The 18227-nt window shown below is 35.7% G+C and overlaps 1 protein-coding gene across 3 annotated transcripts in view; it reads left to right on the top strand.

The window, feature by feature from the left end:
- TBK1 (TANK binding kinase 1) overlaps positions 1-18227 on the top strand; it is a 3544425-nt gene that overhangs the window by 3344390 nt on the left and 181808 nt on the right. For all 3 annotated transcript variants that reach the window (XM_044088041.1, XM_044088040.1, XM_044088042.1), the window contains one exon: positions 15202-15273. In XM_044088041.1, coding sequence (XP_043943976.1) covers positions 15202-15273 — 72 coding nt within the window. The remainder of the gene's footprint in view (positions 1-15201; positions 15274-18227) is intronic.

The raw sequence follows: 18227 nt of genomic DNA, 5'->3' as shown, positions 1-18227 counted from the left end.
AAAGTTTCCAAATGTTGAGTAGCTCTCGTAAACTGAGAACAAACCCACACAAATGCGAGGCTTATATACAGGCAAATTTAAACTGTTTTAACACAACTGCCAATGTAAAAAACCCCAAACTGAAACTTTCTCCAGGAATCCCCAATTCAGATGGGTCCTGAGCTACACACACCTGCCACAAGGGTGCAGGGAGGCCCTCTTAATGTAAGATGGCAGAGCACAGTGATACCAAACAGTCTAGATTTAGCAAGTCTTAATCTAGCCTAGCCTATGTAACTGAAGGAAACGCAATTTCATGATGGGAAGGAGTAAGGGAGAGTCACTAAAAGATCAAAGTGAGAGTGTTTAGTAGTATACTATTACATGACCTGCAGTGATACCACCCTCTATACAAACTGGCAGCTCTTTGAGCAGCTGTGAAGAGTCGGAGACTGTGGAGAGCATTTTCTATAGATGATTTAAAACTAGAAAGCTTTGCTCATATGCAAGCACGGGGAACCATGTTTTTTTTCGCAAAGTTTTTATACCAGCAGGATGAAAGATTTTTCAAAAGTTAAACCCTCAGGCTAATCAGATAAAAACACAAAAAGCTATCAATCATTAGTTTCCACTTTGGATGAGTTGAATTTAGCTCTCTGCTCCCACCATAGTGCAAAAGAACCCTCCAAATGTAAAACAAACTGGCTTTGAGCTCTAGTGCTGTGATAAATGCTGTAGAAGAGAAGTAAGAATTCCTGCAATAGCAGAAATCCTTGGAAATAAATTCACTAGCCCTGAAAAATGTTCACAACACATACAAACTTTGCAAAACGTAGAAGCATTTTGGCAGACTCACAACAGCTTTTGCAGAATACTGCTAAAACAACATAAGAACAGTGCAGTAACAACCAGAGTTTCTCTAAGAAATGCAGGTTGAAAAAGAGTGATAAAATTAGCCAAACAAATAAATGCAGCACAGAAATGTTAAGTATCAATGAAACAGACCAATTACAAAAAATATAGTTATATCAGCTTTGTAGTTCCAGATACTTTTTAGAATCAATTGAGGTCTTGCAGTCACAGGTGTTCAAGCCAGGCACAAAGAAGCTCTGAATAAATGACCAAATCATACAAAATGTAATTCTTTTATACTATACCAGCAGGATGAAAGATGTTTCTAAAATTAAACCCTCAGGTCACTCAGATAAAAACACAATATGCCATCAACCAGTAGTTGCCACCTTAGATGGGCTGAATTTAGCTCTTTGCTCCCACCAGAGGGGACAATAACCCTCCCAATGTAAAACAAACTAGCTTTGAGCTCAAATGCAGCAACAAATGCTTTAGAACAGAAGTAAGAATTCCTGCTATGTCAAGAATCTGTGGAAATAAGTCTACTAACCCTGAGAAATGTTCATAGCACGCAAAAACTTTTCAAATCTTAGAAACATTTTGGCAGACTCAGAACAGCTTTTGCTGAATACTGTTAAAACAACCTAAGAGTAGTACAATAACAAACAGATGGAATTTCTTTCACAACTTCAGACTGAAAAAAGTGATAAATTCAACCAAATAAATAAATGCAGCACAGACATGTTAAATATCACTGAAACAGGCTAAGTGCAAAAAATGCACTTATATCAGCTTTGGTAGGTCCAGATAGTTTAGGAAGCACTTCAGGCCTTGCAGTCACAGATGTCACAGAGGTACAAGGAAGCTATGAATAAATAAGGACAATCTTACAAAAATGTCATTTGTTTACACCAGCAGAATGAAAGGCTGTATTCTAAAGGTAAACCCTCAGGTCAATCAGATAAAACACAGTAAGCTATCGACCAGTAGTTCCCACCTTGGATGAGCTGAAGTTAGCTCTCTGCTCCCACCAGAGTGCAAAAGAACCCTTCCAAGGTAAAACAAACTGGCTTTAAATTCAAGTGTAGTAACAAATGTTTTAAAACAGAAGTAAGAATTCCTGCAATATCAGGAACCCTTGGAAATAAGTTCACTAACCCTGGTAAATGTTCACAACACATAAAAACTTTGCAAAACTTAGAAATATATTGGCATGCTCAGAACAGCCTTTGCAGAATACTGTTAAAACAAGAGTACAGTAACAAATAGATTTTGTTTCTTTTATTAAGAAGTGCAGATTGAAAAACAGTGATAAATTCAACCAAGTAAATAAATGCAGCACAGAAGAAACAGAGCAAATGCAAAACATATATACCAGCTTTGTATGTCTAGATGGTTTAAGAATCAGTGCAGGTCTTGCAGTAACAGGTGTCCAAGCCAGGCACAAGGAAGGTCTAAATAAATGAGCACGCTGTTACAAAAATGTCATTCTTTTTTTACTAGCAGGATGAAAGACTTTTCTTAAGTTAAACCCTCAGACCATTCAGATATAAACACAATAAGCTCTCAGCAAATAGTTCCCAACTTGGATGGGTTGAATTTAGCTCTCCTCCCTCCAGACTGCAAAAGAACCCTCCCAATGTAAAACAAACTGGCTTTGAGCTCAAGTACAGTAACACATGCTTTAGAACAGAAGTAAGAATTCCTGCAATATCAGCAATCCTTAGAAATAATGATGAAAAACCACAAACTGCAAGCCAGCAACTCCTCAGAAGGAATTTATTTGAAAAAACAATGATGAAATAAAACTCTCTAGCGCCTCGGCCAACAGCCTTTAACAGAGTACACTTTTTTTAAAAATCACTCAACTATATATAACAGTTTATAAATTGATTAATGACATAATTGATTAATTACATAAAATATACACTTTTCAAACCAGTTTTTTTAAAAAAACACATACCTATTTACATAATTACACAAAACTTCTCCAGAAGCATTCTTGATTAAGTCCCTAGGGACATAGTATTAAATTTCAATATCAAGAATGCTTCTTTTTTTCTTAATATATGTTTCACTTGTTCATCATTCATAAATTTGTTGCAAACTACTTTTTCCAGAATTGTCGTTTCAAAACCATCCAGACTACCATTATGTATTTCATTAAAATGTGTGGCTATAGGGCTAGTTATTTTATTATTCCTCACATCCCTTATGTGTTCTTTTATCCTACAAGAAAATTGTCTTTTGGTTTCACCTATATAAAATTTGTTACATGTGCATTTAATAGCATATATAACTCTCTCACTTTTGCATGAGAAACATTCATTTGTTTCAAAATTCTTATTATTAATTTTATCAAAATGTACAGTAACATATCTACAAATCGTACACTTTCCACATACTACTGTGCCTTTTTCTTTTATTCTATCTGCTATCTCTGCTTTTGGCCTTTTAAACCTACTATGCACTATAAAATCCTTAATATTTCTGCCCCTGTTGAAAGAAAATGACAATTTCTTATTTTGCAAACAATCTACCTCTTTTTTAGAGATATTCCAACTAGATTTAATAATATCAATAATTTCATCTGATATTAGTGAGTGCGTAGTAATAAAATAAATATCCCTTTCATGTTCCCTTATATTTCTCTTCTTATAATGTGCTACACTATATTTTTCATTCATACTGTCCCATACTTTATTCAAGCTTTCTTTAAGATTCACTTCATCATAACCCCTTTCTTTAAATCTATGAAAACTATCTAATAATTCTATATTTCTATCACTCATCTCACTACATAATCTTTTTATTCTATTAAACTCAGTATATGGAATAGATTTCATAGTATGTAAAGGATGGAAACTTTCTCCATGTAATATATTATTACTTTCTGGAAATTTTCTATATATTTTGGATATAACCTTATGTTGGTAACTATCTCCTATTAATTCCACATCCAGAAATTTAACCTTATTACCTTTCTGTAATCCAACAAATTTTATTCCCATACTATTCACTTGAATTTGATCTATAAATTGTTCAACTAACTCACTACCCCCTTTGCAAATAAAGATGAGATCATCTATATATCTGTAATAATTAATTACATATTTGCAAAAAAACTCATTATTGTAAATATGGCAGTGTTCAAACAGGCCCATAAATATATTAGCATAGCAGGGGGCAAACGGAGCCCCCATAGCTGTTCCCTGTTTTTGCCTGTATAACTGCCCATCAAATTCAAATATGTTATTCTGTAGACACATCATGAGTAATTCTACTATGTATTCCACCAAGGGGCTATCTCCTAAAAAATGTTTCATTGCTCTAACACCATCCATATGTTTAATACTTGTGTAAAGACTCACAACATCAATTACTATAAAAAACATCTCTTTATGCCATTTAATTTGTTTCACTACTGACAAAAATTCAAAAACATCCTTGACATATGAGGGTAACTTTTTAACTATTGGCATCAAGAATTCATGTAACAGGCAAGAGATGTTCGTCAAAAAACTTCCACTGGCCGACACAATCGGCCGACCAGGTGGATTTACCAAATCTTTGTGAATCTTTGGAAGACAGTAAAAACATGGCATTCTAGGATTATTAATGCCAAACTTATCCTTCACGTCTTTGCCTGAAGATAGCAGATAGAATAAAAGAAAAAGGCACAGTAGTATGTGGAAAGTGTACGATTTGTAGATATGTTACTGTACGTTTTGATAAAATTAATAATAAGAATTTTGAAACAAATGAATGTTTCTCATGCAAAAGTGAGAGAGTTATATATGCTATTAAATGCACATGTAACAAATTTTATATAGGTGAAACCAAAAGACAATTTTCTTGTAGGATAAAAGAACACATAAGGGATGTGAGGAATAATAAAATAACTAGCCCTATAGCCACACATTTTAATGAAATACATAATGGTAGTCTGGATGGTTTTGAAACGACAATTCTGGAAAAAGTAGTTTGCAACAAATTTATGAATGATGAACAAGTGAAACATATATTAAGAAAAAAAGAAGCATTCTTGATATTGAAATTTAATACTATGTCCCCTAGGGGACTTAATCAAGAATGCTTCTGGAGAAGTTTTGTGTAATTATGTAAATAGGTATGTGTTTTTTTAAAAAAACTGGTTTGAAAAGTGTATATTTTATGTAATTAATCAATTATGTCATTAATCAATTTATAAACTGTTATATATAGTTGAGTGATTTTTAAAAAAAGTGTACTCTGTTAAAGGCTGTTGGCCGAGGCGCTAGAGAGTTTTATTTCATCATTGTTTTTTCAAATAAATTCCTTCTGAGGAGTTGCTGGCTTGCAGTTTGTGGTTTTTCATCTTACTTTGTTTTCGGTGGTTTTTCAAAATGACCAGTGATTCTTTGGTGGGCCTTCCTAGGATATTCCTAGATACTCCGGTGGAGATGTTATCTAAATCTATGGACAGTGTATCTACTAATGCAGAAGTTGCAGCTGGGTCGAATTCGACATGTAATGGATTCGTTCGCAATGAAGGAGGTATTATCAATGAAAGAGACAATGGGGTGCTTAATAAATGGACTAAGGACAGGAAGTTATGGAACCAAAATCCTTTTTCCATAATTGGTAAAAAAGTAAACACTTTTCATAACCCTGAAATTACAGATATGTTGTCACGGATGGAGAAGTTGTTATTCAGAGAAACTGCTACATTTTTAAACTCACAAAGTATGCAGAGATATGAGGAGTTAGAAATTACTCCTCGAGGGCTAAGAGCCATAAAAAACCCCTCCACACCGTTTGACTTAACTGTCTCTGAAGAGCGGGGGTTTTATGAAAGGTGGATTGCGGCGGCTCATAATTGTAGTTTGGAGTGGGTCCGTATCTTAGTTGAGCGAGATCTCTTTAAGAGACAGAAACTAAAAGAAGAGATCAAAGGGCTATGTAAGGATATCACGAACATGATTTCACATGAGGAACTTCAATCTTTTTTGGTTAAAACCAATGAGCAGCTTGTTAACTATGAAAAAGAATTGATTGACAGAAAGAAAAACAAACTGGTTCGCGATATACGCGACTACGACAATAAAAGGGCATTCCTGGTGGCGACCAATCCTAAGGGACGTAAACAACACGTGCAGTTTGAACAACAGAAGAAGTCAGGGCAGAATATGGTAGCAAGAGCGTTCACTTCTGGCGAAAGTGTGACTTCAGCTACGGAAGCAGAAACAGATGAAGATTTTCCATACTTGCCACCGGTGGGGAACAACACGTATATGAATTCATTTCGGGGAGGCTATAGAGGGAGAAAACGCAGCTGGAATGGGTCAGCACAAGGCTATTATCCAGAACAGCGTACGTTTCAACGGACAAGTAAAAGAGGCAAATGGGACTAGTAATGCAAATTGTTTACCTGTATGTGAGTATGTAGTTAATTTATCAGGTTTTGAGCTCTCGGAAGCTCAGGTGTCTGTGTTAACTAAAGGGTTAAAATATATACCTACTGTGTTCCCTAGATTACACAAATTAAAAAGTGACATCTTCCGTTTTATACGGAAGTTGAAGTTAATGCATTATTTTTCTGTGGAAAAAGTGAATAATAATGAAAATTGTGGTACTGATGAATTTAGTAATAGTTCAAATGACAGTTTTTATTCATGTTGTTCCATGGAAGAAGATGAAATTGTCTGTAGTGATGCATATTGTAAGTTGAACACAGACAATATCAAAGTGAAAAGTGGTTTTGTTCCTTATTGTAACAATGAAACTATACTAAGTTTAGATAAAGTTTTGAATTTGAATATACAAATAGCTTATGACAAATTTATTAGTTTAAAGAAAAAAGATGTAAAATATAATTTGACTAAAAATGAATGGCAGGGTTTAAATGAATTGAGCAAAAATGCGCAAATGGTATTTAAACCATCTGATAAAGGTGGGAAGTTGGTCCTTATGAATTATACACAATATCTAGCAATGTGTTATAAACATTTGAATGACAAGACAGTATATCAATGTATAAATATGTTAGAATATGAGAAAGCTCAAGCTATGTATATTGCATTAGTAGAAAAGGGCAAAAGATTACATTATTTTTCAGGCAAAGACGTGAAGGATAAGTTTGGCATTAATAATCCTAGAATGCCATGTTTTTACTGTCTTCCAAAGATTCACAAAGATTTGGTAAATCCACCTGGTCGGCCGATTGTGTCGGCCAGTGGAAGTTTTTTGACGAACATCTCTTGCCTGTTACATGAATTCTTGATGCCAATAGTTAAAAAGTTACCCTCATATGTCAAGGATGTTTTTGAATTTTTGTCAGTAGTGAAACAAATTAAATGGCATAAAGAGATGTTTTTTATAGTAATTGATGTTGTGAGTCTTTACACAAGTATTAAACATATGGATGGTGTTAGAGCAATGAAACATTTTTTAGGAGATAGCCCCTTGGTGGAATACATAGTAGAATTACTCATGATGTGTCTACAGAATAACATATTTGAATTTGATGGGCAGTTATACAGGCAAAAACAGGGAACAGCTATGGGGGCTCCGTTTGCCCCCTGCTATGCTAATATATTTATGGGCCTGTTTGAACACTGCCATATTTACAATAATGAGTTTTTTTGCAAATATGTAATTAATTATTACAGATATATAGATGATCTCATCTTTATTTGCAAAGGGGGTAGTGAGTTAGTTGAACAATTTATAGATCAAATTCAAGTGAATAGTATGGGAATAAAATTTGATGGATTACAGAAAGGTAATAAGGTAAAATTTCTGGATGTGGAATTAATAGGAGATAGTTACCAACATAAGGTTATATCCAAAATATATAGAAAATTTCCAGAAAGTAATAATATATTACATGGAGAAAGTTTCCATCCTTTACATACTATGAAATCTATTCCATATACTGAGTTTAATAGAATAAAAAGATTATGTAGTGAGATGAGTGATAGAAATATAGAATTATTAGATAGTTTTCATAGATTTAAAGAAAGGGGTTATGATGAAGTGAATCTTAAAGAAAGCTTGAATAAAGTATGGGACAGTATGAATGAAAAATATAGTGTAGCACATTATAAGAAGAGAAATATAAGGGAACATGAAAGGGATATTTATTTTATTACTACGCACTCACTAATATCAGATGAAATTATTGATATTATTAAATCTAGTTGGAATATCTCTAAAAAAGAGGTAGATTGTTTGCAAAATAAGAAATTGTCATTTTCTTTCAACAGGGGCAGAAATATTAAGGATTTTATAGTGCATAGTAGGTTTAAAAGGCCAAAAGCAGAGATAGCAGATAGAATAAAAGAAAAAGGCACAGTAGTATGTGGAAAGTGTACGATTTGTAGATATGTTACTGTACGTTTTGATAAAATTAATAATAAGAATTTTGAAACAAATGAATGTTTCTCATGCAAAAGTGAGAGAGTTATATATGCTATTAAATGCACATGTAACAAATTTTATATAGGTGAAACCAAAAGACAATTTTCTTGTAGGATAAAAGAACACATAAGGGATGTGAGGAATAATAAAATAACTAGCCCTATAGCCACACATTTTAATGAAATACATAATGGTAGTCTGGATGGTTTTGAAACGACAATTCTGGAAAAAGTAGTTTGCAACAAATTTATGAATGATGAACAAGTGAAACATATATTAAGAAAAAAAGAAGCATTCTTGATATTGAAATTTAATACTATGTCCCCTAGGGGACTTAATCAAGAATGCTTCTGGAGAAGTTTTGTGTAATTATGTAAATAGGTATGTGTTTTTTTAAAAAAACTGGTTTGAAAAGTGTATATTTTATGTAATTAATCAATTATGTCATTAATCAATTTATAAACTGTTATATATAGTTGAGTGATTTTTAAAAAAAGTGTACTCTGTTAAAGGCTGTTGGCCGAGGCGCTAGAGAGTTTTATTTCATCATTGTTTTTTCAAATAAATTCCTTCTGAGGAGTTGCTGGCTTGCAGTTTGTGGTTTTTCATCTTACTTTGTTTTCGGTGGTTTTTCAAAATCCTTAGAAATAAGTTCACTAACCCTGAGAAATGTTCACAACACACAAAAACATTGCAAAACTTAGAAGTATTTTGGCAGACTCACAACAGCCCTTGCAGAATACTGTTAAAACAACATAAGAGCAGTGCAGTAACAACCAGAGTTTCTCTAAGAAATGCAGGTTGAAAAACAGTGATAAAATTAACCAAACAAATAAATGCAGCACAGAAATGTTAAGTATCAATGAAACAGTTAGATCAATTGCAAAAAATATACTTATATCAGCTTTGTAGTTCCAGATACTTTTTAGAATCAGTCGAGGTCTTGCAGTCACCGGTGTTCAAGCCAGACACAAAGAAGCTCTGAATAAATGACCAAATCTTACAAAATGTAATTCTTTTATACTATACCAGCAGGATGAAAGATGTTTCTAAAGATAAACCCTCAGGTCACTCAGATAAAAACACAATACACTGTCAACCAGTAGTTGCCACCTTAGATGAGCTGAATTTAGCTCTTTGCTCCCACCAGAGGGGAAAATAACCCTCCCAATGTAAAACAAACTAGCTTTGAGCTCAAGTGCAGCAACAAATGCTTTAGAACAGAAGTAAGAATTCCTGCTGTGATAAGAATATGTGGAAATAAGTCTACTAACCCTGAGAAATGTTCATAGCACACAAAAACTTTTCAAAACTTAGAAACATTTTGGCAGACTCAGAACAGCTTTTGCTGAATACTGTTAAAACAACCTAAGAGTAGTACAATAACAAACAGATGGAATTTCTTTAACAACTTCAGACTGAAAAAAGTGATAAATTCAACCAAATAAATAAATGCAGCACAGACATTTTAAATATCACTGAAACAGGCTAAGTGCAAAAATATACTTATAAGCTTTGTAGGTTCAGATAGTTTAGGAAGCACTTCAGGCCTTGCAGTCACAGAGGCACAAGGAAGCTATGAATAAATAAGGACAATCTTACAAAAATGTCATTCGTTTACACCAGCAGAATGAAAGGCTATATTCTAAAGGTAAACCCTCAGGCCAATCAGCTAAAACACAGTAAGCTATCTACCAGTAGTTCCCACCTTGGATGAGCTGAAGTTAGCTCACTGCTCCCACCAGAGTGCAAAGGAACCCTTCCAAGGTAAAACAAACTGGCTTTAAATTCAAGTGTAGTAACAAATGTTTTAAAACCGAAGTAAGAATTCCTGCAATATCAGTAATCCTTGGAAATAAATTCACCAACCCTGGTAAATGTTCACAATACATACAAACTTTGCAAAACTTAGAAATATATTGACATACTCAGAACAGCCTTTGCAGAATACTGTTAAAACAAGAGTACAGTAACAAATAGATTTTGTTTCTTTTATTAAGAAGTGCAGGTTGAAAAACAGTGATAAATTCAACCAAGTAAATAAATGCAGCACAGAAGAAACAGAGCAAATGCAAAACATATATACCAGCTTTGTATGTCTAGATGGTTTAAGAATCAGTGCAGGTCTTGCAGTAACAGGTGTCCAAGCCAGGCACAAGGAAGGTCTAAATAAATGAGCACACTCTTACAAAAATGTCATTTTTTTTTACTAGCAGGATGAAACACTTTTCTTAAGTTAAACCCTCAGACCATTCAGAAATAAACACAATAAGCTCTCAGCAAATAGTTCCCAACTTGGATGGGTTGAATTTAGCTCTCTTCTCCCACCAGACTGCAAAAGAACCCTCCCAATGTAAAACAAACTGGCTTTGAGCTCAAGTACAGTAACACATACTTTAGAACAGAAGTAAGAATTCCTGCAATATCAGCAGTCCTTAGAAATAAGTTCACTGACACTGAGAAATGTTCACAACACACAAAAACATTGCAAAACTTAGAAATGTTTTGGCAGAATCAGAACAGCTTTTGCAGAATACTGTTAAAACAACCTAAGAGCAGTACAGCAATAGACCAATGGAGTTTCTTTAAAGTGCAGGTTGAAAAGCAGTGATAAATTCAACCATATAAATCAGTGCAGCACAGAATTGTTAAATATCACTGAAACAGAGAAAGTGGAAAAAATATACCTATATCAGCTTTGTAGGTCCAGATGGTTTTAGAAGCAGTCCAGGTCTTGCAGTCACAGGTGTTCAAGCCAGGCACAAGGAAACTCTTAATAAATGAGCACAATCTTACAAAAATGTAATTCTTTTATACCAGCAGGATAAAAGACTTTTCAAAAGTTAAACCCCCATTCCAGTCAAATAACACAGTAAGCTATTGACCAGTAGTTCCCACCTTGTATGGTTTTAATGTAGCTCTCTGCTCCCATCAAAGTGCAGAAGAACCCTCCCAGTGTAAAACAGACTGGCTTTGAGCTCAAGTGCAGTAGCAAATGCTTTAGAACAGAAGTAAGAATTCCTGCAGTATGAGGAATCCTTGAAAATAAGTTCACTAGCTGTAAGAAATGTTCACAACACACCAAAACGTTTGGCATACTCAGAATGGCCTTTGCAGAATACTGTTAAAACAACTTAAGAACAGTACAGTAACAAACAGATGGAGTTTTTTTTAAGAATTGCAGGCTGAAAAACAGTGGTAAATTCAATCAAGTAAGTGCAGCACAGAAGTGTTAAGTGTCACTGAAACAGAGCAAGTGTGAACAAATATTCTTGTATCAGCATTGTAAGCCCAGATGGTTTTAGAAGCAATCCAGGTCTTTGCAGTCCAGGTGTTCAAGCCAGGCACAAGGAAACTCTTAACAAATTAGCCTTCTTTCAGACTCTGTTAGTTTCTTCTTTACCTGCAACCAGGCAGTGTACCTAGTAGCCAGTAACTAAATTTTACTCAACCTAACAATATCACTGGCTGTTCTTTCCATTTCAGTTTTTGTATTCACACTGGGAGAGCCAGAGTTAAGCTGTTGATCAGTGTGCAGCCATCTTTGAAGAAGAAAACTGTTGTAAAAGTTAAAGATTAAAAAGGATAGTAAAACGTCAGACCAGTAACAGTGTTATACAGGTGCAATGTAATGATACTTTAGTAAGTATGCTGTAAAAACTATAACTTAGAGCAACAGAAGCATATCAGACTGACAGATATTGCAAGTAACATTTAACTATAAAAAAATTATTTTATAGCTTAGGGAAAATGTTTTTCAGTAATATTCTTTTGCTTACAAAGCTAATTAATGCACTATTTGGAGTCTTTTGTCATTGCTTCTGATAGTATTGCATTTTAAGAAAGTGTAAACATTAGAAATGCCAGTTAGCTCAACAAAAAGAGTTAAAAACAGCTTATAATAAAATGCCTTGGAGGAACAGTATTCTTGGAAAGTGAATACAAAGTTCTGCGTGTTCTTTCTACAACTCTGCTGCCTGGAATTTGCAATGCAGATGAAAGCTTTTCTTCACGAAAGCTTCTGGGATTTGCCAATTCTCTAAGTCTAAATTGTCCAAGTTATTTTTTTAGCATCCCAGTCTCATATTATACTGTTTTGTGTTTCTTGTAGCTTGGTGGCCTGACTTGATGAGCCAGATTGTAAAAACTCAGTTTTTGCTGATAAATTAGTGATATCCTGTAAAAACACAGTTTTTGCTGCTTAATTAGCGATATCCTTTGCATTCTAACCTGTTAGGGATTTAATTTCCTATGTATCTATTAATACTTTAACAGAGCAGCTAGAGAGTCTAGTTTTCCATCTGTGGTCTCCATTCAAGGTTAAAGCAGGACAGTCAGAGAATCAATTGGAAAGTAACAGAAATGCCTTGAGGAGGTAATAGTAGTAAAAGGCATTATACATCAGTTTAAAATACAGTTGAGAGTTATAAAAGGAAAAAGGTATACATTTAATCACTGGGGGCCTGGTGCGCACTCAGAACACTGCTGCTGTGCTGCCATCACTCTCCATCTACTTTGAAGGAAGTTTCTGGTGTTCGTCTGGCAGGCCAGCAGCAGAGTGGAAGCAGTTCACTTGCTGATATGGAGTAAAGTAAGCTCAAGAAGCACTATGGCTTTTTTCCCCATTTTATGGGTGAAGGCTGTCATTGCCGTTCTCTAGCATTGGTCCTTTCTAATAGTTGGAAGCTGTGCAGCAACATTGTACAAATGACACCATATTCGTATAGTATTAATATTCCAGATCATTCTTCTTTTCCAGTGATTTACATATGTGCACTAACTCCCTGCAAGGTATAAGTAGTAGTTTATAAATTGTCCATTTTTCTGTCTGCTCTTCTATTTTTTAGTGGATTTTCCAGCTAAGCTGTGGCCTGTTTTCAGGGGAGCCCCAGGGAGAGAAGATCTACAAGTAGGCAAATGCATGGGCAAAAGATACAAAACAAATCAAAGCTTTGAGAATACTATGCAGTACTTAATATTCTAAACCCTTGGAATGGTGCATATGTTAGTAACTCACACTCGTATATCCTTGTGTTTCATACTGTTTATATGAAGGACCTCAGATGGTGGTTCCAGGTCTTGTTCTTTTTCTCCTCCTCTCCACAGCTGGTCATCAGCTGCCACCACCACCTCTTCTTGTTCATCTGCTTGGGAGTGTGCCTAACCCCTTTTACCCTTCAGCAGCCTTACAGGCTTTGCAGTTGCTGTGTATTGGAAGTGTATGCACACGTCCACACACAAGTAACCTCCCAACCAAGATGTGTACTGCTTGCAGCATGGAGCTCTCATGGACCATAATAGTGCGATCCTAGGCAGCCTCCTTCACTCCACCCCCTAGGATAGGCTGCTTCCCCTTCCCAGATCATCTGGAACACAGTGAGGGCTTTATCCCTCTTTGCCTTGTGGCTGGACTGTTCCACTTTTTGTTCTTGTTCATTTCTTTGCAACATCGGGAACAGAGATGCAGACAGAAAAGTTGAACAGACCCAGTGTGGAAGAAGCTTTATAAAAGTTATTGAAAGAGTCCTCTGGTGTTAGCAAGAATGCATAGGCACAACTGTAGCAAGGGAGTTTGGCACACCAGACAACAAACTCAGTCTTAGCTCTTGTGCTATGTGTAAGCAGTTGTGATCAGTTACTGACATCTTGAAAAACTGTCAAACTGTAGCAGCAAATTATTAGGTTGCTGCATTAATAAACATGCCTTTTATAAATTTTTCGTGCTGTCATTTAATTGATGATAGCAGAGAAAATTTGTAAAAAATATAATGCAGAAACCCAATAATACATTACTACCTCTGAAAAAAATAATAGTTTATAAACTGTCTTTAAAGCATTTTGATTATGATCACCTGCAGACGGTATAACGTATGGCTGCTTAAAAAAAGAATAGCACTTAAAGACAGCTTGTAAATTGTCAATTATTTCTGATTGGTGCTCCTCTAAAAGTTTCCATCCATGACCCGTACTCCATTTTCTCCACCCTTTTTAGAGATCTATGTATAGATGAAGAACCTTTTGATTGTAGTCCTTGATAATCTTGAGTTGTAAGGTCTTGCATAACAAATTTTTTATACGATCTGAAGAAGAACCATTCGAAAGCGCTTATTGGACAAGGGACTTAATTTTTATTATTTTTGTTCTTATTTTGTTTTATTTTATTCTTTTCATTAAATTCTGGATTTTAACAGAACTTTTATTACTGAATTGCACAGACAATTTATTTGCTTTTCAGCACAGTGTTAGCCTGGGTGAACTAGCTGTCTTTTGGTTTGTGGATTATTTATTGGACAGTTCACCGCAGCAAAAGGGAATATCTTTTCATTTTTTGCTACAATTTTTTTTATTTGGTTCTTTTTTAATCTTCAGATCCTTATTTGTGTTTTGCTCAGAGTAACAGACGAACTTGTGTGTGATAAAAAATGCATTCTTACTCTTTCCAAGTATTTATTTGTGATATGTTTCGTGTATTGACATTGCTGTTGCACTGAACAGGTTTATGTAGAAGCATCTGATTGGACTTTTTGCCAGTTTGAAGTCTGTGACTGCATGTGAGGAGTAATATTTTGACCACATCCCATGGACTAGTAGACATTCTGAATATTCCATATCTCAAAGATTACTGCTCTGTTCCTTTCACATTGACAGCCAGGCCATCACAGTGTACATGACTGCATGGAAGGTCAATCGTGAATAAGTAAGTGAATATTTGATTTTATTTTTAAATCATCCCTTTGCTTAAATGCGTATGAGCTTGCTGTGTTCAAAGAGCAGCTTTATGATGGTCAGTAGTATCAACCCATGTATTTTCCCAAAGCTAGCACACCAGTTTGATTAACTTAAGTACTGCTCATCAACAAATTCAGCTCACCAGCTTCATTAGTTTAAATCCATCTCTTGTATAGATGGATATACTTGGGTGTAAATATTTTAGCTGAAGTAATCAAATCTTGTTTTTTGATTTTATAGGATGAGAAAACTAAAGGAGGAAATGGAAGGAGTTGTTAAAGAACTTGCAGAGAATAATAATTTACTGGAAAGGTAAGAAGTAATTTTCACTGTTAAAGACAGAGTAATGTGTAGAAATCATTGGTAGGTTTTATAGCTGTGGTACGCATTCTGCAGGGCCAGAAAGCAATTAAATTTTTGACATAAAATTCAAGGCAGCACATTATCTCGGGTGCAGAAGACACATGTTACATTACACCAAACTGCAGCAATGCCATTCAGACATAGTTCAGGCATTTTCTTTAGGAAACTTTCATCAGTGTTTCAGTGCAGTCACTTGGAGCTAAAAATATAAGCATGACTGAAATGTTGCAGCATTACAGTGGCAAGCCACCTGACCATAAACCAACTCTGTGGCATCCCCAGCTGTACAGAATCACATAGAAATACATAAACTGGGAAATGCGCATGTTGAGAATATATATATAGACGCACATGCAGAAGTAGATACATATTCACATGTGTATTCCTAAATGTTGCATGCATAAGATGTCGCTCAGATGGCTACCTGCTACTTCCAGTGCACAGCAACACAAAAACTGCACAGACGGGCATGTATTGGTAGTGCTCCTTGCACTGCAGCGCACTGATGATGCATAAAGCGCACATCACTGTCATCAGCCACAGAGTGCAAGACTAGAACGTTGCAAAGAGGATGGTACACAGAAAGGAGTAAACAGGGAGCTGCATTTTTTTAATGGTAAAACTAATACCTGTGTACTAATCCAAGAATCACAACCAGCACTGTGTAGGGTAAATTCCTTACAGTTATAGATATATGTATGCTGGATGCCCTGCAAAGACATACACATGCAAGTTTCAGCTCCCCCACCTCTGGCATGGTCACTCTTCCATTACGTCACACAATGTGCCACCACTCAATTTCATCGCATAAGTGCTAATCAACAGTTGAGAATCATCAGACAACCTATGTAGAAGATTCTAGAAATTAAAGTTTAGTAATTGGTTCTCTGAGAGAGCAGCTGATGCATGGAATAGACTACCATATTAAATTAAAGCAAGCACTAGTTTAGATTATTTTACAAACAGCCTGGACACTTATTGTGGGAACAACCGTTTTGGCATACTGGCAGGCTAGAAGAGCATAAATGCCTGTGCTTGAAATATTTGCATGTCTATATGTATGTGTACAGGATACCACAATTCTAGAGAGAAAAAACAAAAAAGTTAAAAAAAGGTATTTAAATTAGGATTTATTGAGGAATCCCAAAGAGAATCAACAGTTCAGTTGTGTTGGTCCCTAAGCCTGAAGATTTTATAATGATTTTTGAAAACTAAATGGCATATCCAAGTTTATACTTATTCAATGTCTAGAAAAGTTTGGTCATCGCCCTAGATTTAATTAAGAGGTACTGGCAGATTTCCCTTACTTGTGAAGCTAATGAAAAGAAAGCATTGGACAAAGTTCTGAAACCTCACACCAGGTACTCATCTGCTCACTTTGATGATGCAGTTTATAGTTTTTAGATTAGTACTAGGCTAACTGTCCTTGCGGGCTTTTTTAAGCCTAGCCAATTACCCAATCTGCCAGTACCTCTTAATTAAATCTAGGGCGATGAACAAACTTTTCTAGACATTGAATAAGTATAAACATGGATATGCCATTTAGTTTTCAAAAATCATTATAAAATCTTCAGGCTTAGGGACCAACACACAAGGTTGGGAGGGTGGCCTAATGGTTAAGTTGTTTGCCTTACAAACACAAGGTGCAGGGTTTGAGTCTCACAAGGGATAATTGGCTAGGCTTAAAATGGCTCGCAAGGGCAGTTAGCTTAGTACTAATCTATGAACCTATGAACCAATGTGAGAATCAAACCCTGCACCTTGTGTCTATCAGGTAAACACCTAACCTTTATGCCAACCTCCCACCCAGTAATTTATTCAGAAGATTGCAAGGAGCATGTATCCACAGTGCAAGCTATACTGGTTTCTTTAAGACAGGGAGAACCTAAAGTTAGCATTTCCAAAAGTAAGCATACTTGGTCCATGATTGGGAGAGAGGTAATTTGATCCCAAACAGAAAAAAAATAAAATAAAAACTCTCAAAAACTGGCATGTACCCAGTACCAAACTGCAGCTGAAGACATTCTTAGGACAAGTAGGCCACTGCAGAAAATTTGTATCTGACTTTGTTGCCGCCATAGGCTGTCCTCTGACAGGTTTTAAAAAGGAACAATGCTTATCCAAATAAGGAAGACCATAGATGCAGATAAGGCTTTTCATCAACTGAAAGTTATGATATGTGTGAAACCAATCTTGGTTGCTTCTAAGTTTACTAAACCTGTTATTGTTCATACTGTGCATTTTTTACATAGGGATGGGAGCTGTTGTATCTCAGGAATTAAGGTTAATAGGTGTGTACTGGGCTAATGGCCCTTGAGCCTTTACAAGCCAAGCCCCAAAAAGAAATTGCCCAGGTACTATGCCACCCGGTGTTAATTCACAGTGCCCGTATCCAGTAGTGCATCTGGAATAAACCCTGGAATGAGCTTTCTGTTACCCATCCACTCGTCAAACTTTCTCTTGAAGAGGGCCAGTGAGGTTCTGTGCTTAATATGAATGGGAAGCTTATTCCAGAGTATGGGCAGTCTTTGGGAGATGAACCTGTCCCTCTAGCATGTTCTGTTAATTATGGTAAAGAGGTTGTGATCTCTGGAGTGTGTGGCGCGGCGATTGGGATTTCTTTAGGTGTAGCATTTCAAGTAGTGCTAGGTCGGACATAGCTTTGTAAGTCAAGCAGAGATCACCTCTAAGTAGACAATAAGAGACTGAGAACAGCTGAAGTTTCCTGAGTCTATCCATGTAGGACATGTGTTTAAGGCCTGGGTGCCCAGATCTCTTATCTTCAGTGTTCAGTGGGCTCCCATCAACATGGTAATTTGTGGGAACTGAGTTTTTTCCAAAGGGGATGATAACGCATTTTTTTGGCATTAAGCTTCAGGCCGTGGTTCTGACACCAGTCATTG

The sequence above is a fragment of the Protopterus annectens genome, chromosome 11.part0, assembly GCF_019279795.1.
Source record: "Protopterus annectens isolate FY-2018-M chromosome 11.part0, PAN1.0, whole genome shotgun sequence".
In the NCBI taxonomy this organism is placed as follows: domain Eukaryota; kingdom Metazoa; phylum Chordata; order Ceratodontiformes; family Protopteridae; genus Protopterus; species Protopterus annectens.
Note: the sequence above shows the minus strand (reverse complement) of the source record. Positions and strands in the feature narration are given on the sequence as shown.